The 20,616-nt window shown below is 40.3% G+C and overlaps 1 protein-coding gene across 2 annotated transcripts; it reads left to right on the top strand.

The window, feature by feature from the left end:
- The first annotated feature begins 403 nt into the window (after nucleotides 1-403).
- CYP4V2 (cytochrome P450 family 4 subfamily V member 2) lies at nucleotides 404-19,657 on the top strand. Of its 2 annotated transcripts, XM_012784870.2 has the most exons (11): nucleotides 406-686; nucleotides 4,126-4,238; nucleotides 5,157-5,242; nucleotides 6,115-6,305; nucleotides 6,716-6,785; nucleotides 8,180-8,306; nucleotides 11,438-11,623; nucleotides 12,997-13,099; nucleotides 15,468-15,602; nucleotides 15,696-15,875; nucleotides 17,416-19,657. In XM_012784870.2, exons 1-11 carry the CDS (start codon nucleotides 473-475, stop codon nucleotides 17,586-17,588), a joined length of 1,578 nt encoding a protein of 525 aa, XP_012640324.2. In that variant the 5' UTR covers nucleotides 406-472; the 3' UTR covers nucleotides 17,589-19,657. The 2 variants fall into 2 exon arrangements, with proteins under 2 accessions (XP_075866768.1, XP_012640324.2); XM_076010653.1 differs by lacking the exons at nucleotides 15,468-15,602; nucleotides 15,696-15,875 and having other exon boundaries at nucleotides 404-686.
- The last annotated feature ends 959 nt before the right edge of the window (nucleotides 19,658-20,616 follow it).

The raw sequence follows: 20,616 nt of genomic DNA, 5'->3' as shown, positions 1-20,616 counted from the left end.
GATGCAGGAGGCAGGACGACCCACCTCCCGGCGGGCAGCCAGTCCGGGCCGAGTCCCGCCGCGCCCGCGGCTTGGGCAACACGTGCGAGGCTGGAGCTCCAGAGCCCAACGTCAAACCGAACCTCTCCATTTCAGCCAAGTTCGCGCGGCCAAAGTCGCCACCCCCGCCCGCTCTGCCCCTCCCCCCAGCAGGGGCTCCCAGAACCCAAGCGCGGGGAGCCCGGGGCGCCCGCGGAAGTGCCAGTGACCAGTTCCAGTGTCCTCTCCATCCTGAGGTGCCCGTCCCTGCCCCGCATCGCAGTCTGGGCGCCTCGCGCGCCCTCGGAACCCCGGCAGGGCCCCCGGCGCGGCTCTCCGGGGTTTCGCTTTCGGCTCGCGGGCGGCGCCGCCTCTCCCCGCCCACCCCGCCGGCGCGGACGCGCGACCGGACCCGCCCCGGCCCGCGGGCCTTGCGCAGGGAGCCGCCGGCGACATGGTGGGGCTCTGGCTGTGGCTGGTCGGGCAGAGGCTGCTGCTCTGGGGCGCGGCGAGCGCCGTCTCCCTGGCCGGCGCCTCCCTCCTCCTGAGCCTCCTGCGGGTGGTGGCGAGCTACGCGCGGAAATGGCAGCAGATGAGGCCCATCCCCACGGTGGCCCGCGCCTACCCCTTGGTGGGACACGCGCTGATGATGAAGCCCGACGCGCAAGGTAGGGACTGCGCCCCTCGCAGGCGCCCTCCCGGGGCCACACGCGCGGTCCGCACCGCCCCCGCCCTTTGTCTGGGACCCCAGGACCCCAGGACCCCAGGACCCCAGGACCCAGGACCCCAGGACCCCAGGACCCCGGGACCCCGGGACCCCAGGCGCTGGCTGCTGGGGAGAGAAGAATGTCACTCGGTGGAGAATGGCTTTCCGCTTTTTCCCTTTGACACCTCCTGACATCACCAGTAGCCCACACCCCGTAAAGGACGTGTGTACTGCACAGAATGCAGTATTTCCAAACTCCTGCCCTGCGCTTTTTCTCTTTGTTTCCCACCTCTTAGCTGCTCAGCTCTCAAAACCCGGTCTGCCTTTTCTCCTGTCTTGGTTTGTGAAGCGCAAAGAATTTAAACTCTCTTGGAACACGGCACATACTTTAAAACTGTCAAATACCTTAAAATTTAGTGCTGCCCTCCTTTGTTTCTCACTTTGGAAAATAAGAGATTTAGAGAGTCGTTTTTTTTGCTCCCTGCCCCAACATCACAAGAATAGACCATTATTTTTGTTGCTTGAAGAACTTCCTATTTTAACCTTTTTAAGGAGGTTGCATAATAACAGATAATAAACTATGATGGCAAGGCCTTCAAGTAAACTAATATGGCAAGTTGCAAAAGTCTGATTTATCAAAGAGTGCATTTTTTATTGAAATCATCTTTTAAAAAGAGATTATGTTTTGTTGATGAGAAAAAAAAATCACTTTACATTTGAAAGCTCTCAAAAGTACGTGGTATTTGCAGTCCCTAGTTAGGAAGGGTGAATTAGATCTTAGCACTTTATTTTCATGGCTGTGTGAATTGAGATATCCAGAACTGAAAAGATTTGCCCAACATGACATATTTTAAAATGAGCCCTGGCCTGGTGAGGTGGCTCATGCCTGTAGTCCTAGCATTCTGGAAGGCGGAGGCAGGAGGATCGTTTGAGCCCAGGAATCTCAGATTGCAGTTAGCTATGATGATGCCACTGCATTCTACCCTGGATGACAGAGCGAGACTGTCTCAAAAAAAAAAAAAAAAATAGGCCTAGATCAAAACCCAGTTCCTCCTAGGATTGTTAATAATCATTTTACAGGCCGAGCACTAACTCCAAAGTGTGAAGAATTATTTTCATTTTCATCTCTGTTTCTCCAAACAAAAATAATACTGTCACTTCAACTTCATAGGAGTAAGTTGAGGCCTCATGGGGAATGTTTACAAAAATATTGAAACTATTTTCTGACAGGAAACAAAATCCAAGTAAACTTTTTATCAACCAAATATCAACATAACTGATGTTACAAGTAATCCAACAGTTAGATATGAAAATCACATTGGTAAAAATCATATTGGTTAATACTAAAAGCAGAGCTAGCCATCTAAAGCCTTATGATATTAAAAATAATTGTGTAGATTTCACACGCCCCCTCCCCCCTCTACCTCCACTTACCCTTGGAAAGTGATATACTAAGAAATCTCAACATATTCTTTTGGGGATTCCAATAATTAAAATCTCTGGTGAATAAGACCTGTTTCAAAACAAACTGTGAGCTGATCAGACTTTTTTTTTTTTTTTTTGAGACAGAGTCTCACTCTGTCTCTGTTGCCCAGGCTAGAGTGAGTGCTGTGGCATCAGCCTAGCTCACAACAACCTCAAACTCCTGGGCTCAAGCAATCCTTCTGCCTCAGCCTCCCCGTAGTTGGGGCTATAGGCATGCGCCACCATGCCTGGCTAATTTGTTTCTATATATTTTTAGTTGTCCAACTAATTTCTTTCTATTTTTAGTAAAGACAGGTTCTTGCTCTTGCTGGTCTTGAACTCCTGAGCTCAAACGATCCACCCACCTCGGCCTCCCAGAGTGCTAGGATTACAGGCGAGAGCCACCACACCTGGCCCAGACTTTTTAAAAGTAATTCTCCTTGGAGTTACTTTCTGAGTGAAGAGAATGATAATATTCTGTCTTTTACAAAGGGATTTTTTTATTCCATAGACAAATGCTAGATTTTGGCATTAGGAAAACTGTGGCTCAATTTCTAGCTTTGTAACCAAGTTGTTTGAGAAGTTGTTTAAAACTCTCTAAGAGGGCTTTTTTCCCTCTTTACTTGTAAAAGTAACTATCTTACACAGTTATTTAAAGGATTAAATTTAATGCCTGCACAGTTTCTAGATCACTTGGTTAGAATAAATTCTTTAATTGTCAATCAGGCATTTATTGAAGCCTTGCTTTGTGTTTAGCATTGAGATCAATAAAGTTGGAGATATCAGAATAAGATATGGTCCTTATTCTCAATAACCCTGTCCTTAATATACCATGTTTCCCGAAAAATAAGACAGGATCTTATATTTATTTTTCCTCAAGAAGACACTCTAGGGCTTATTTTCAGGGGATGTGTTATTTTTTTTTTAAGTACAGTACAACAATCCACATTTGTTCAAATATAGTTAAGTCGTCTTCTTCTGGAACATCATCATAACTCTCCAAACCCCGAATTCCATCCTGAATTTCTTGTGACTCTATTTCCTTTAGAACCATTGGCCCCAATCTCTCATGTCAAGCAATAGACCTCTCATGGGGCAGATGAGGAGGGCTGCTCGTCTTCTTTACCGCTCCATGAGGAAATGCATGGGTTGTGCAGATACACTGCGTAGCCACGCCCATCAATAGGTCTTATTTTCGGGATAGGGCTTATATTACGCAAATGATTAGACATCCTGTTTATTTTATGGGTAGGTCTTATTTTCAGGGAAACACAATACAAAGGACTATGCCTTTCATTCTCTAATGTGCAAATTCTAGCCTCAGTGATCTTACCTTGAGTAGTGTGGTTCACTTCCAATTGGCCTCTACCCCCAATCTCATGTTTTTCAGAGACGCACAACGGTGCCTTCCTCAGCTGCTCCCAGCTCTTGGACCTGATACCTTCAAACCATCCCAGTCCCCTCTGCCAGACTAGACCAAGGCAGGCAATATATAATATTAGCATGAAGCAGGATTTTTTTGATACTGGCGATTTGACCCAGCCCTTTTCACAGCAGTTTTCACAGCTGTTTTATCTGAGAGACATTCTTCAATCTTGGTACACCACTTACTAGCTCTGAGATATTGGGCAATGATCAAAAAAAAGAGTGCGCATTTCAGTACATCAAAACCTAATAACAGTTATTCCATTATAGCTAACATTCATTATGTTATATTTATTTGCTGTGGCAAATACTATTTTGAAATAATTTTAAACCCACAGAAAAGTTGCAATAATAGCATGGAGAGTTCCATACTATATATGCCCTCCACCCAGCTTCCTGTAATGGTAACACATTAGGTAATTAGTATCTTTATCGAAATGAGGAAATGAACATCTGTACAATACATTCACAAAAATTCTTGTCTTGATTGAATTTTAATATTTTTCTCTCAGAATTTTTTCAGCAGCTAATTCAGTACACAGAAGAATATCGCCATGTGCCACTGCTGAAACTCTGGCTTGGGCCAGTGCCGATGGTGGCCCTTTATCAAGCAGAAAATGTGGAGGTGAGTATGTGCTAAATACGAGTAATATTGCACTGTATATTTGATAATGTGAGAACCTCATCAGAATAAATATGATAGATATGTCCTTATGCTTCATTTATTTCAGTGCAAACAGTACTCCATTAAATATTTTAGGTTATATAGTTGCCATGTAATGCTTTCCAGAAGTAGTCTGAATCCTGGGAGCTTAACCCAGTCCTGATATAAGTGCACATTTGCTTTCAGGTCCCAATATATTCGTTCTCCTTTTTTGGGAAGTCTACAGAAGGATATAGTTTTTTTAGAACTATAAATAGATTATTTCACAAGGAGAGTATTTCTCATCTAACAGTTACTGTTTGAAGACTCTAGAAATATATGACTAATAAAATGGATGTTTCCTTCAAGGTGTTCAGGATCTTATATTGGTGATAAATTTATGATTCCAAATTTAAAAGAAAATATTAATCTGATATTATAGGGTAGATATTATTAATCCATGCTGTTGAAATTAGTCTTCAGAAAGTTTGTAGATCTTTTACTTATAGCTGTGACACTGGGGAAATTATCTTGTGGTGTGATGAGAAAAGGATTTGGGTCAAGAGGTAAAAATGGGATAAACAGAGCTCCTGCTCTGTTCACCTGCTCTTTCCTTGCCTCCCCTCACCCTCATTGAATGAGTCCACCTGGTTCCTAGTTCATGGCAGGAATCATCTTGGACATTTTTCTTTCCCTCAACTCTATTTAGTCCCCAAGACTATGTTCAAAACTCTAATTGAATTTCTTTGAGGCACAGGAATGAAAATGAACCATGGAGAAAGTCAAGGTTATAAAATGATGCCTTAAAAAGGTAGTTGTGTTCTATCTAGCCAGGTTTTCCTTTAATTGAAGTTGTTTTGATGTCTATATGGCTCTCAAATATATTTTTCTCTTCCTAAGGCAATTTTGGCTAGTTCAAAGCAAATTGACAAATCCTTTGTGTACGAGTTTCTAGAACCGTGGCTTGGCCTGGGACTTCTTACAAGGTATGGCTGTGTACATTTGTAAAGCTGTCTTATAGAAACGGTTCCTCATATGTGTAACTTGTTTCAGAAATCAACACAAGGTAGTTTGTTTTTGTTTTTCTGTAGCGAGACTGTGCTCTCAGGAAGGAGGAGAAAGGCTGGAAAAATAGGCCTAGCTAACAATGGGCCTTTGCCAGACAGTGGTCCAGGTGTGTGCAGTATGGGCAAATCTCTAGCTGTGGAATTCAATAGTGTCTATGTCCAGTGTTCCAAGAAGAATTACAAGGTCCTGATATAAAAGGGATAAAGCAAAGGCATGTATGGAGCAGGAAAATCTCATCAAGAAGCACAGTGACTGTAGTCCTGAGCTGGCATCCAGAAATAGGACTCCATCCTCTGAGAGAGGACTCAGCAAGAGGAAGGCAGGTACTTTGCAGGGACTTTGGAGGAACCAAGCCCAGTAAAGGGCAAGGTAGAATCATACAGTGTGTGGATCATGGGAGGAGGAAGGCATTGATAGGGCGGAGAAAACAATTTCTATTTTTACAAAAACAGAACTTAAAAATTGAGACGAATTCTTAACATTTTCAATTTTATGAATGCTATTTTAAATATTGAATATGAATATTAAAGAACAATGCCAAAAATATTTGTATTTTGCCTATACACGAATTTATGCTTATATATATGTAAATCATATATAATCACATGATTATATATGTAAATATATATAAATCTATCTTTGTTATTCTGTCCAAAGCATTTGAGAATCTGTAGATGAAGCTGTTATGCTATTTCAAGAAAATTTTATTGATTTGGCTAGATTTATGCTTTATTTGGATGTTATTTCTCTTTTTTTTTTTGTTTTTCATAACCATGTGTTATATTTCTAGTACCGGAAACAAATGGCGCTCCAGGAGAAAAATGTTAACACCCACTTTCCATTTTACTATTCTGGAAGATTTCTTAGATATCATGAATGAACAAGCAAATATATTGGTTAATAAGCTTGAAAAACATGTTAACCAAGAAGCATTTAACTGCTTTTTTTACATCACTCTTTGTGCCTTAGATATAATCTGTGGTAAGTCTCATTGATTTGTTTCTACATTTATGGTGTAAAGATAAAAATAGAAATTTTCTGAATGGAAAATCACATTCTGTTAGGGAGGCAGATGAGGGGTTAGAAAGACAGTGGATTCTTCCAGGTGGTTCTCCTGCTACATTAGCCTCCCAAGAAGCAGTGGCCAACTCCAAGGGCTCTGAGTGGAGCAGTCACCAAGCCAACTTCCCAGGAAGGGGACAGGGAAGAAAGAACAGGAACAGGTGGTAGAAGAAGCAGAAGAGGCAAGAGAAGAGAGGAAAGGTAGAAAGAACAATTCTAAAACATATAAAAACAGAACAGAATTTACATCTTCTTTAGTGTCTGCCACTGCAAAATAAACACAAGCTATGTGCATGGAGTGAATGTTTGCTTCTCACCATGTTTTACAGAAACAGCTATGGGGAAGAATATTGGTGCTCAAAGTAATGATGACTCTGAGTATGTCCGTGCAGTCTATAGGTAAATAGAGTCCTTTCAATGATTTTTAAAATTATTGTTGATTCGGGCTTTAAAAATCTTTGCCAATAATTTCTGTCTATTGTATCTTTTTTATTGTTTCAAGTTGAAATGTTATACTAGACGTTCACCTCATTGTTTAAGTGTGTATTTAAGCGGCAGGGGAATGGTTATGTAAACTACTGCAAATCCAGATTATGCAGTAATTTTAAAAATTACAATAATTAGAAAAAATTATTTTCTAATATATTGAGATTACATTATAATGTACATAATGATGCTTACATTATGATGCTAAGTGATGCTTATACATATGAAAGATATAAAGGTTTTTTGTAGTATAACTATTACAGTATTAGAAAATTATTCATAGAAAGAAAAAACTAGAAGCTACTATACCAAAATGTTAGCAGTATTTATCATTGTTATGTATATGTGCTTCTCTTTCTTGTGTTTTGTTTCTGTCGTTATTTATTCTCATTCTCCATATTTTCTGCACTGAGTAGGCATTGTTTTTGTAATTGAAACAATTTACTTTAAAATCGCTTGCAATTATTCAGTTAGTATGAGGCAGAGCCAGGACTTGATTTGATGGATCCTATTTAAGTCCTCTGCTCAGTTCACTTCATTTTAACAAATATTTATTGAGCATCTATAATCTTCCAATCATTGCACAAGGTACTGACTGGTTTTATAGTAGTACACAAAAAACAGAATAGCATGGGAGACAGGCACTGGAGAAAGAAATACAAACTTATGAATCATAATCATTGCTTAGAAAGGAAAGCTCAAGTTGATATTAGAGAGGAAAACAGAAATGTTTTACAGAATGAGTGGCCAGGAAAAGCCTTTCTGAAGTACTGGCACCTAAGCTGGTCCCGAAGGAGGAGATCCTGTCCAAATCTTTCTGCTCTACCACTCGGAGTGAGAGGGAGGTGCTCGGGACAGCCACGTGACAGATGGTATTTAGTAAGCACTTTCTTCTAGAAGAAGGCAGCCAGTTGTTTACTGTCACTCCAGAGGAGTGGCCAAACAAATGAGTGGACCTTAAAAAGAAACAGATTTCATCTCAATCTTTGCTACCAAAGCCCCAGGCAGTCTTGGGGAGTTGGAAATTCTCCCTGGAGAAATAGAGACAGGAGACCAGATGGCTAGTTAGGATGTTTTATAATGAATTCTTCATTCTTCTAAAGAATTTATTATTTTTTAAGCTTTTCTGGTTGTAGAATAGCCCATGCCTGCATTTTTAAACATAAATCATGGAGCTCTTAGTAGCCTCCAAGACTAACCACCATCATTTGCACAATATCTTCATCAAGGCCAGGTACCAAATAGGTGCTCCAGAAATAATACACATTTCTGACTTTAGAGTTGATGTATTTTTTTCCTATTTGTAGGATGAGTGATTTGATATTCCGAAGAATGAAGATGCCCTGGCTTTGGCTTGAGTCTTGGTACCTTATGTTTAAGGAAGGATGGGAACACAAGAAGGGTCTTAAGATCCTACATACTTTTACCAACAATGTAAGTCACTGATTTTTTTTTTATTGTGGTAACATATACATAGCATAATATTTTCCATTATAACCATTCTAAGTATACAGTTTGGTAGCATTAAGTACATTCACAATGTCATGCAACCACCACCACTGTTCATTTCCAGAACTTTTGGTAAGTCCATGATTTTTATGTTTTGTTAACATACCCAATATAGGACCATGGAGCCTGTGTCTCAGGAAATAAAAGTTGAATTGAATAATAATGAAAAAAAAGTGGTCAGCATGGTTATATTTAAATGATGTATTTAATTAATATTAAGTAAGCACTTGTAAGTACCAAACACTATAACAAATGTTGGAAATATAGAAAGTTATGTGTGTTCCCTGCCTGAAAGGAGGTTATTCTAGTAGGGGGGGTTATCTGAAAACAAATAATTACAAAATGTGATGTGAGCTACAAGCACTTATTGACAAGTAGGGTGCTGTGTTAAAAGAATAAAGACAAAGGATTTGTGTTTAAGAATCTTCTAGGAAATGTTTGGATTAGACAGTAGTTTTCAAAAGCAAAGGGTATTTATAGCAATATTTTAACTTAGAAAAGACTGAAATTAACTAGATATCGCTGTTTTCTTTCCATTTAAAAAATAACCAGGAGATAGTGCTGTTGTTTTGAATGTAGGATGTCAGTCTTTGTGTTAAAGATCTGTTTATGAGAGAGCAAGATTTAATTGAAATACACAACAAATTATAATTTAAATGTACTTTAAGAAGTGCCTATTTAAATATAGTAAAGAAGTACTTTAAGAAGTGCCTATTTAAATATAGTGCCTATTTAAATATTTCTTTGCTATAAATTTTGGCATTAATTCCTTATGGGGAGGTACGCCCTACCACCAACAGATCAAATGATGATTTAGTCAGTAGATGGATGAATGAGATGTTGGCTTGAGCTGACCAAAGTGGAAGATAGAGTAATCTGCCAGTTGTAAGAGAATAGCCAGCAGGTTGTATTTTATAATTATATTCTCCTTACATTTTATGCATTAATATCATTACCCATAATTAATGAATTCCAAATTGGATGGAAAATATTATTCATTTAATAAATATTGAAAATTGCCTGCTGAGCCCTAGGCACTAGGAATTCCACCAAGAATAAAAGCAGAGACATGGTGTTTTGCCCTCAAAGAGCTTAGAATCTATTCATTCAAGCCTCTTGGTAGCAGGTTTGGTCAATTGCCTGATAGGAAAAAGAAAATTGAAATGTTTAAGTTTACGGCCTTTCATTATTTTATCTATTCAAGAAATATCTAATGGGCATTCTTAAAATGCCAAGCAGTGCTTTAGAGGTTGGAAAAATATATCAAAGAACAAAAACAAATTTGCCATCACATGGATGGCAGCATTTGAGTTGGAGGAGGAAGATATTAAACAATAATTCTAATAGAATAGAATAATAATAAGCATAATGTAAAATAATAAGTATAATATAATGTTGGGTGGTAAGTGAAATGGAGAAAAATACAGTAGGGCTGGAAGCTAGCAAGTGCTGGGGACGGAGACGATGGTGGCAGTGATGAGGGAAGGTCTCTCCCTCATAGTGTGACAATGAGCAGAGACCTGAAAGGAGGGAGGGACCCAGCCATGCCGGCGTCTGAGGAAAGAGGATTCTAGGTGCTAGGGTGGAAAGCCTAGTAGGTACTCATGGCACAGGTGGAGAAAGATTTCTCACGCAGTGGCTAAGATATAAAAGTGAAAAAGTTTATTTTACCTTCTAGGAAGAGAGAGAGAGGGAGGAAAGAGAAGGGAAAGAAGAAGAGCAGGGAGATGGCATGGCATACCAAAGAAAAAGAAGGGAGATGCCAATAGTGAGGCCAAGTGGCTTGCTTGATTTTAAGGGGACAAAGAGAAAAATATAGCCTTGGCTGTCAGTTGATAACAAAAGGGGCAGCAGGTAGGTAACAAAAACTGCAAGGATGTCAAAGTCCAAGTCTGGGTTTCCTGCTCTTCCTTGGAGAAGGGATTATCACAGGAGATGTGACTCTGTCCCTGAGACATGGCCGGGGCTGCGGTTCGTTCTCCGGCTGTTTTCTCAGGCACTGTGTAAAAGCAGATTCTCAAAAAAATAATTTTGAAAGGGAGAGATTTACATCTCTTTTCCATCCATTCCGCTCTTTCCAGAAGTTGTCCCTGTTGGAGACAGAACTTGTAGGATTGATCTTCAGTCGTTACTGGGAAAATTGTGGGAGTGGGTGTTCTCTGGTTAGTTTTGCAAGGCGGCCCCCTTTGCTAGGCAGAAGGACTCGCAACCATGCAGGGCGAATGGACTAATCAACTGCTGTTTCTTTTCTCCAATACAATATGTAATTAAGAGTGATCTATTGTTATAGTCAAGATTCGCCGGGCTGCGGGACAGAGAGACAGAATCATTGAGGCTGTAATTATCAATAGGAGTTTTATTGTCTAGCTGGAGCTAGGGTCCGAGCCCCCAGAGTGCCAGTGCAGTGGCCTCTTTTTTGGGCCCCTTTTGTGTGCTAGTGAGCCTTTTATACTTAAACTGTTTACATACTGATCATGCATCCGCCCCTACAGTGATTTTTACTTCATCCTGCCCCTGATAGGCTCTAACCTGTTCCGGGTCCTAGCTGAGAGACTCAGGTTTCCGCGTTCTTTGTCTTTTTACTCTGCATCCCATAATGTACTCATAATGCCTTGCGGTTAGCAAACAAGCAGTAAACAGAAGCTGGAAGGTGTCCATTGTCCTTACAGCCCAGTATCTTACACTATAATTAGTCCATTATATGATGACTGCATTCTCTCTACCATTTAAACTTTTTCTCACTAGCTCTTTTGAATCTCTAAAGTACTATTCAGGAGACTAAGATTCTATTCCCTTGTTGGAAAGACTGAGAAAAATAGCCCTTAACAATTATGAATTTGTCTGATGTTAAATTTGTTTTTTAAAGCTTCACCTAGTAATAGCCTAAATAGTAACAGGAGGCTCTCCTGTATTTTCACAAGAGCCTACGTTGTTGTTGAGAGGGAAAGGTTTAGAAAAAATAAGTTAAAGAAGTGGCATATTTTCATGGGAAAGGATGTTAATAGGCTGTGTTGAAATCCAAACCAAAGCATGTGACTGTCCTTTAAATCATGCAGGTCATCGCTGAACGGGCCAATGAAATAAAGACAGATGAGGAAGGGAAAGAGAATGACACGGGCTCTGCCCCCTCCAAAAATAAACGCAGGGCTTTTCTTGACTTGCTTTTAAGTGTGACTGATGAGGAAGGAAACAAGCTAAGTCATGAAGCTATCCGGGAGGAAGTGGACACTTTCATGTTTGAGGTATTCTGTCATTGTTATGTTGTTTTCAGATGTCATTAAACAAATTCCAGTGATATTTATAATCTCTAGCATTATTTTTAAAAATTTAATCAAATTTTAAAAGTAGTTTAACATAACTTAAGGAAGATTCATCATATTTTAATTAGAGATTCTACAATTTAAGGAACTGATTCAGTACCAGTTCCTTCTTCAGAAAATTATTTTGACTAGTGGTGGGTACAGCAGTACGCACAGTTTTTCTTCAAAAAAAGCGAAGATTCGTCAGACTTTTCCCAAGCAGAAGAGCAGCCAGAAATTGCTCTCAGTTCTCTGTATTGCTTCATGTTTTCTTTCAGCCTCCCACAACACACAAGTCCACTTCCTCATCACCTCCTTCTTGAAGTTCTAGCGAATGAGCGCTTAGCCAGTGCTTTCATGAGCTGCTCCAGCTAAAGAGCATAGTAAGAGCCCTCCAAGAGAGTTTAACCAGCTCATGGTTCTAAAGGGATTGCTGGTGTTCAAATTAAAAAATATATATATGAAGTGCTTTTTACAAAGATAACCTAAATATTATATTAAGTATTGCAAACAGTGAATATCTCTATATGTAAATTGCAAAATAAAGAAAAAAAATGGTTTTTAAAAGCCCCATGTGGTAATCCCCTCCAAGCAAAGCGAAAAAGGCATCTGAGTTTCCGATGCACACGATTTGTCATCTTTGTCATCAGACACTCCAGGGGTTCAGTTCCCGTCTCTGCCTCCTACTCAGCTGTCTGGTGCAGGGGAAGTTATTTAACCTTTTTATTGCCTCTGTTTTTAATCTAAAATGTAAATAACAATGATGAGTTTTTGTGAAGATTAATTGAATCGGTTTCTGCAAAGCACTTAGTATTTTTGCCTAAAACTCAACAAGTATTAAATGAGGCTATTTGTCAACCTCTTGATGCAGAGGATGTTTCTCAGAAACACACATATACCCTCTGGTGTCTGCTGTCAATGGCAAAGCCTACCTTTCAAATCAGGGAGGCGTAGAAGTACGCATCTGACAAGGTAGTTCATGAAAGCCAGACTTTTTTTTCCCCTTCAAAAAGGTGTAGCTAATCTTGTTCCCTTGGAATGCCCCTTTATTAACTCTGCCCAGCCACTTCCCGCCAGCTGTGCCACACACTGTGGCAGTGCAATGTCATCTCCAAGCACAAACCTCTACATTTCAGGGACTGTTTTGCTGGTTTCTCCCAGAGGGAAGATGTCGTACGGAATTCCTTTGTTATGTTCTGCAGTCTCATTGCAGCTGTCAAATCTCACCGATAGTTCAAAGTGGAGTCACTACAGTCACCCCTCATCTCCTCGCTATAACTCTGCTTTTTAAGCTATCGTTTTTCTTCCATTTGTAGGGCCACGACACAACTGCAGCTGCAATCAACTGGTCCTTATACCTATTGGGTTCTAATCCAGAAGTCCAGAAAAAAGTGGACAGAGAGTTGGATGAAGTGTTTGGTATGTTTGGCCCCTTCGCTAGTTATGTTGCAGGTGCTGAGTCCACTGAGACAGGTGTCATTCTTGCCCAGGAAGGTGTTACAGTCTGACCTGTCCTAAAGACGTGTCGTGAGCAGGAAGGCTCCCGTTGGGATCCTTTGCTCCCATATAGCATCCTTTCCAGTGCCTATGGCCTTTGGAAGCCTCTTCCATTCATGTACAGGCATTCGCCACTCGCCTGCGTGGGCTGCCCTGGCCCAGATGCTGGGGATGCCCAGAATAATGTTACTGTCCTCAAGGGTCCACCTGCCTCATGGGCGAAACAGACACGTACATAAAATGTTGGGTCATGGGCTGTGCACTAGAGTGATGAGAGGAAGATGCTATTTGGAAGCACGGAGGAGTAGGTGGAGCTGTTTAGAGGCACGAAGGAAAGCTGTTTCATCCAGGACTGCCTCTGACCACAAAGGAGGGAAAAGATGGGTTACACTGACAGACGATAAATTTCCATTATAGCACAAGCAACCCGGAGGTAAGGAGTCCTAGGCTGATGTCAGCAGGGATATCTCAGGGTCCCAGTCACGCTGTTTTTTTTCTCTCTGTCATCTCCACTATCTTGGCTTTTGTTTTCTTGACTGGTGTTCCAGGCAGCATGTTCATCTTCAAAGCAAGAAGAAAGGGGGTGTGGGAGTGAAGGATATACTAGTTTCCTGCAGCTGCTGTAACTAATTCCACCAACTGGGAGGTTTAAAGCAACAGAAATGTATCCTCTCGTGGTTCTGGATACCAGAAGTCCACAGTCAGCATCACTGGGCCTAAATCAACATGTTGGCAGAGCTGCGTTCCTTCTGGAAAAATCCATTCCTTGCCTCTTGAGCTTCTGGTGGCTGCTAGCATTCCTCAGCTTGTAGGCGCATCCCTGAAATCCCTGTGTTTGAGCACATTCTCTCTCTCTCTCTCTCTCTCTCTCTCTCTCTCTCTCTCTCTCTCTCTCTCGTGTGAGTGTGTGTATGTGTGTGTCTGCCTTTCTCTTACATGGTTACTTGGGATAGTATTCAGGGCCCATCTGGATGTTCTTCCCCTCTTTAAGATCCTTAATTTAATAAAATCTACAAAGACCCCCTTTTTCTCCAAAATAAGGTAACATTTATAGGTTCCAGGGATTGGGACCTGATATTTTTTTGGGAACCATTATCAGCATACCAGAAAGGGGCTACTATCAACTTTATCCCTTTTAAAATTGCATGTCACAGGGTGTCCCATCGCTGGAAGGTGAAAGGGAAAAAAGTTGGGTTAGCCAAGCAATGATGTGGCATCTGATAACAGTTTTATAGAGAAAAACGTGAGGAAGGAAAGATAGACAAAAATAATTGGAGAGAGAAGTCCTCCTAGAAAGAGAGGAACCAGATGAACAATGGTGCAGAAGTGGAAAATTTCTGGTTTGGAGGGCAACAGTGAACAGGGAGAGACAGCAGGAATTCATCTCTCATCCACTGACAGATGAGGTTGGAAAAGCAGCTTTCAGAGTTCAGATTGTTCGAGGGCTGAAATTTCATATCAAGAGGTTAGACTTTATGTTGCAGAATGGAGACAATCTAAACTTTCAGGCTTTGTTTCTGCAGTCATTTTATTTTTTCCATATCGATTTTAATTTCTCTGAGATTGCCTCAGGTGGATAAATTTGATCTTCTAAAAGCTTACAAGCTCTTTTGGAGTAGGTTCACATTTTTCGTATCCTCCACGATTTCTGGTTCATTTCTGGTCTCACAAATGCTTTTTGATTCCCCATAATGAGTGACACAGTCATTATTGCTACAATCCTTGTCCTGCTGCTCCTCGTGGTTCCTGCTCATTCATTGTGCCTCACTTCTTCCATTCTCAATATTAGTATTAAAATGTTTGAGCAACTAATTTTTGGGTAGTGAGTTGCAAGTATCAATTCATTTTGTTAGTTTAAGTTGACTTAAATATCACGTAACAGGAAATTAACCACTTTAAGACGTACAATGCAGTGCCATTTAGTGCATCTACAATGTTGTGAAACTGCCACCTCTATCCAATCCCAAAACATTTTCAGCACCCGGAAAGGAAACTCTGGACCATGAAGCAGACACTTTTCATTCCTCCTTCCCTGAGGGCTGGCATCCACTAATTTACTGGATTAGTAAATCCACAGCCTGTCCCTGTGGATTTGCCTATTCCAAGTACTTCCTATAAATGGAATTGTACCATGTATGACCTTTGGTGTCTGTTTTTTTGTTGTTTTTCTTTTACTTAGCATATTATCTCATTTTTTTTTTTTATTATCATAACATTAGATTTTCTTCTCTGTTGTCTCCACTGCCCGGACAGTTGTTTCATTGTCATCCTATATTCTTACTTTAATCAGGGAAGTCTGATCGTCCTACTACTGCAGAAGACCTGAAGAAACTGAAATATCTGGACTGTGTTATTAAGGAGACCCTTCGCCTGTTTCCTTCTGTTCCTTTATTTGCCCGCACCCTTAATGAAGACTGTGTAGTGGGTAAATATTCTATAATTAAAATAGGAGGGGGAGGGAATTTTTCAAATGTCTGTCTTGTTCCAGTCTCATGACATCTTGACTACTTCTTGACAGCGGGTTACAGAGTCCCAAAAGGCACCGAAGCCGTCATCATTCCCTATGCATTGCATAGAGATCCAAAATACTTCCCCAATCCTGAAGAATTCCAGCCAGAACGCTTCTTTCCCGAGAATGCGCAAGGACGCCATCCGTACTGCTACGTGCCCTTCTCTGCGGGGCCCAGGAACTGTATAGGTTTGTGTCTGTCCGAATTGCTTTGACCATTCAGGCCCCCATGATAGTGGGTTTCTCACCATAATTTCTTTGCAGTGTGGTGTGACACTGCCCAAATGCAACAACCTTAAAAAAAAAACAAACACGTTTCCTTTCTCCTCCACTTTATAGTTGTGAAGTATACTGTTAGAAAGTGTATTTGTTTGCCAGGACTGCCATAGCAAAGTACCACAGACTGATAGGCTCAAACAACAGGAGTTGATTTTCTGTTGGCCAGAAGACCAAGATCAAGGTGTCAGCAGGGTTGATTTCTCATGAGGACTGTCTCCTTGGCTTGTAGATAGACATCTTCTCCCTGTATCTCCATTTGGTCTTTCCTCTGTATGTGTCTGTTCTAATCTTCTCTGCAGTTGGATTGTATTAGTGCCCCCCCCCAATGACTTAATGACCTCTCTAGAGGCCCTGTCTCTAAATATAGTCCCATTCTGAGGGACTGAGGGTCAAGACCTCGGAATTTGGTGGTGGAGGGTGGGGAGTCACAACTCAGCCCATAACATAAAGCACCATCAGTTTCATGGTAGAGTTTTAAAATGTTGTAGATTTTGGATTAAAGTAGAATATAATTTATTATGGTAGAAAACTGACTTGTATGATTAGTTATGTTTAACCTAATTTTTGTGTTTGTTGCTTTTAAGAATTGCATTTTTCACAAACAAAACACACATGGCCATGGCCGGGCGCTGTGGCTCACGCCTGTAATCCTAGCTCTTGGGAGGCCGAGGCGGGCGGTTTGCTCAAGGTCAGGAGTTCAAAACCAGCCTGAGCAAGAGCGAGACCCCGTCTCTACTATAAATAGAAAGAAATTAATTGGCCAACTGATATATATATAAAAAAAATTAGCCGGGCATGGTGGCGCATGCCTGTAGTCCCAGCTACTCGGGAGGCTGAGGCAGGAGGATCGCTTGAGCCCAGGAGTTTGAGGTTGCTGTGAGCTAGGCTGACGCCACGGCACTCACTCTAGCCTGGAAAACAAAGCGAGACTCTGTCTCAAAAAAAAAAAAAAAAAAAAAAAAAACACACATGGCCAGAAGTACTGAAGCAAAGTGAATATACATCACCACGTATTATAAACAATTTTGGCTTTAGTATCTCTAGCACTTTATCAACGATTAATATGTAAATGCAGACATTGGTAAAATGAGGCCAGATTTAAATAGATGACTCTGAAGCTTATTTGGTGACTTTATAGTAAATTAAATGAAAGACCCAATAAGAAGCAATCTAGAGTAATGAATCTCAAGCTTGAATGAGCCCAGGATTGATCTGGGATATGGCAGAAATACAGATTCCCTGGCCCACCCCAACTCAGATGCCCTGGGTGGGACCTAGGAGGGGCACACAAGAATCTTCATTTTTAACAAGCGTCCCAATGATTTTGATTCTCCCGTAGCCTACTGTGAGAATATAAAGTTGCTTACTACTGATTTAATATAATAAGGCCTCTTATTTCTCACATTTGAGATAAATGTATAATTGAATTGATATTTACTTTAACTTGAAGGTCAAAAGTTCGCCATCATGGAAGAAAAGACCGTTCTTTCCTGCATCCTGCGGCACTTTTGGGTAGAATCAAACCAGAAAAGAGAAGAACTTGGCCTGGCAGGACAATTGATTCTTCGTCCATGTAATGGCATCTGGATCAAGTTGAAGAGGAGAAATGCAGATGAATCCTAACTATGTTATTGGATTGTGCCTTTATCACGAAGAATATCTTTCCTTAAGAGTTACTTGGCATTTTCAATTTATGGATCATGAGCTCAATATTCTTAAATCCCTGGGCCTAATTTTTTCTTGTCTCCACTGATCTTGGGGGTAAATCTACCAAACAGAGAGTTTTTATATTTTCTTCACCATCATAGACGTTATACCTGGTCTTGGTCCCCAAAGTAGGGAGAGTTAACTGAGTTAGTACCCAAATCAACATATAACAAGTCTCTCAACAGAGGGAGCTACAGGCCAATTCAACTTCAATTTATAGACTCAAAGGATATAATCTAGTTGAAGTTCCAGAATTTTTTAAAGGCAGTCTTGTTGACTCAGGAAAAAAAATGAATATATATATATATATATATATATATATATATATATATACATATATATATATATATATCTCTTTACACATACACACACACATATATAATCTCATAATTTGAAAAGGGTAAGTAATTAAATACTTTGAATTAAAGGTATTAAGTTTTTTAGGTAATATCAGTGACATCAGTCATGAGAAAAATATTATAGTACTTTTTAGATTTTATCACCCAGAGCAGAGCATTCACAAGTTAACTCAGGTTCTGTTACACTTTCCCTCTTGCCTGTTTGCTTATAGCCTTTGTTTCATTCTTTGTAGAATCACAATTATCTTTATATGTTACATATTATTGGAAGAGATTCCCCCAATCTCTCAAGTGCCTCATAAGGTTTGATCATTGGCTTTGGGGACTAGAGGGACCTTTGAACTTACCTAGTTATTATGCTTCTTAAGGGAATGGAACCAACAAGAAGGTAAGTTTCTGCCCCATGTCATGTTACTAGGTGGTGACAGGGTTGAAAGTAGATAGATATCCATACTCTAAGTCTTTCCACTCTCATTCTGATATACTTTCTACCACAATATGCTATTGCTCTGTGGAACTCAGGTCTGTGACTAGGTGTGTCATTAGAACACAGTCTTTTGCCTCTGATTTAGGCACATTTCTTCTGGAATATGTTCATCATTAAAGGAAAAAAGAAGACATTCATCTGTATTCAGTAACCCAGTGATATCTCACTTACTTTTGGGTGAGACCTTTAGTTAATTCAGTCCTCCAGAACTTACTTGTTATATCAAACTGATAACTGACACACATTCTCTGAATTTTAATTGGATAGACAATACCTCTACTCCCTCAGTGATGTTTAGAAATTTCTTTTGATAATTTAAACAAGATATTTTTTTCAATTTTCCCAAGGTAAGAGCAGATAGAAGCAACAAGTCAAGAGGGTAGAATATGTATTCTTCCATGGATGTCAAAGGAAAAGCTTACAAAACCAAAGTCATTTGGCAAACACTACAGCCTGGCCATTTAGGGTGGGATCAGCAATTGTACCTACTTAGCCATCCCAAAGAGCCCCAGTACATACAACCCAGTCCCTACACTGATGAGAAAAAGTCAAGGAAGGAGGGTTGTACAGTTGGAAAAGATTCCCATCAAATGGTTAATCTTGTTATCTAGAAAATGAATAAATGTAGATCTATTTCTTAAGTGATTTTACATAATTGAAGTTACATTCATGGAAATTGGTATTTTCTCTCATTTTTTGCACTTATTTTAACACTTGACTTTATTTTTTGTGACCCTATGAGACATGAAATTAAATTTAAAGTAAAACATTGCTTAATGTTACCTTTTGGCCTAAGATCTTCATTTGGTCCCAGAATAATTTGTTAGTCATATTTTAATTGGTACTTCATTTAAATTGCATCAGAGTAGGAACTGAGAAATTATTATGTCACGTTCTGCAGTGCTGAAATGCAGATGCTGATATTTTAAAATAAGAAGATGACCAAATATCTGTTTGTGTACCCATTATCTGTCTTGCTCCTGCTTGAAAGGGATATCTCAAGAAAAAAAATTACATTTTAGATGTGGGTGCTAGATTTTATTCTCAGAATTTATGTCAGTTTGAAACATAGATAACTTTTAAAAACACATCAGTGGGTGGCTGATTCATAATGGGCAATAAAAAATAGCACTTTTGAATTGATGTCATCAGTGACAGAGTTTTTAACAAAAGTGTACCTGTGCCATTGACGTAGACTGTACATTTCCATGACTGTGACGAATACGCTAGAGGAGAAGTAGAATCACGAGAGCATTTTACTCAGCTGTTAGTAGAAATCTCTTAGAGCTACCCGGGAATTAGCAAAACCCACAAGCATCACTGGGTCCCACAGATTGAGAGTCTAGCCGATGGACTGTTGAGCTGGTGCTCTATTGTCACGGACAACCGAAGAGTGTCAATTTCTGGACCAACTGACCTCACAGTTACGAGACATGGGTCTTCTCTTCGCGCTGGTCATAAAAAGATCAATTTTTATCCTGGAATGTATCTAGAAGATCAAAATGTCTTTCTAGCATCTAATGAGCCACCTGATAGAAACATTGAAAATTTTTTAGTCTGCCTAGAAACCCCCTTGTACTGGGAACATCACCATTTTTACTTTTGTAATTATCCTATGATAGATTCCCCCATTTACTTCTGCTTGAGCTGCCATGTTCTTAGGCGATCTCACTTTCTCAACTTAGCTGATTGACGCAAGTGGGGTCAAATCGCAGTTCGCCCCTTGGATATTCATTCCCAGCTGGAAATGAGGAAGAGACATGGTTAATCTCCTTTGGTGGAAACTTCAGGCTATGAGGCTAGAGCTCAATCAGCAGATGAACCTCTGCAGGAGCTGCTAGGAAATGAAATGGGATGAGTAGAGAAGAAGCAAAGAGAAGAAACAGCATCCTGGAGGGGTCTGAGCCCCCTGTTCCAGATGGGGCAGAGGCTCAGCTGCGTGTCTGCCCTGCCCACTGTTTAATTGGCCACCTTACTTTGGAACCCAGGAGCCAGTATAGAGCCTTTTTGCTTGAGTTGATTGTCTTTTCAGTTATAACCAAAAGTGACTGGGTGTTTCTCAGGCCAGCTTCAGGATGAAGAAAGAGCTCTCATTCTT

This window comes from Microcebus murinus, chromosome 15 (genome assembly GCF_040939455.1).
Source record: "Microcebus murinus isolate Inina chromosome 15, M.murinus_Inina_mat1.0, whole genome shotgun sequence".
NCBI classification, from domain to species: Eukaryota; Metazoa; Chordata; class Mammalia; order Primates; family Cheirogaleidae; genus Microcebus; species Microcebus murinus.
The sequence above is the reverse complement of the archived record's forward strand: the minus strand, read 5'-3'. Positions and strand labels throughout refer to the sequence as shown.

Bases quoted from the DNA above. Each gene is read 5' to 3' on its own strand.
- CYP4V2 (XM_012784870.2), top strand. From the start codon at position 473: ATGGTGGGGCTCTGGCTGTGGCTGGTCGGGCAGAGGCTGCTGCTCTGG. The intron at 6,786-8,179 runs GTAAATAGAGTC...TCCTATTTGTAG, and splicing joins TATGTCCGTGCAGTCTATAG to GATGAGTGATTTGATATTCC. The intron at 15,876-17,415 runs GTTTGTGTCTGT...TTTAACTTGAAG, and splicing joins GGGGCCCAGGAACTGTATAG to GTCAAAAGTTCGCCATCATG.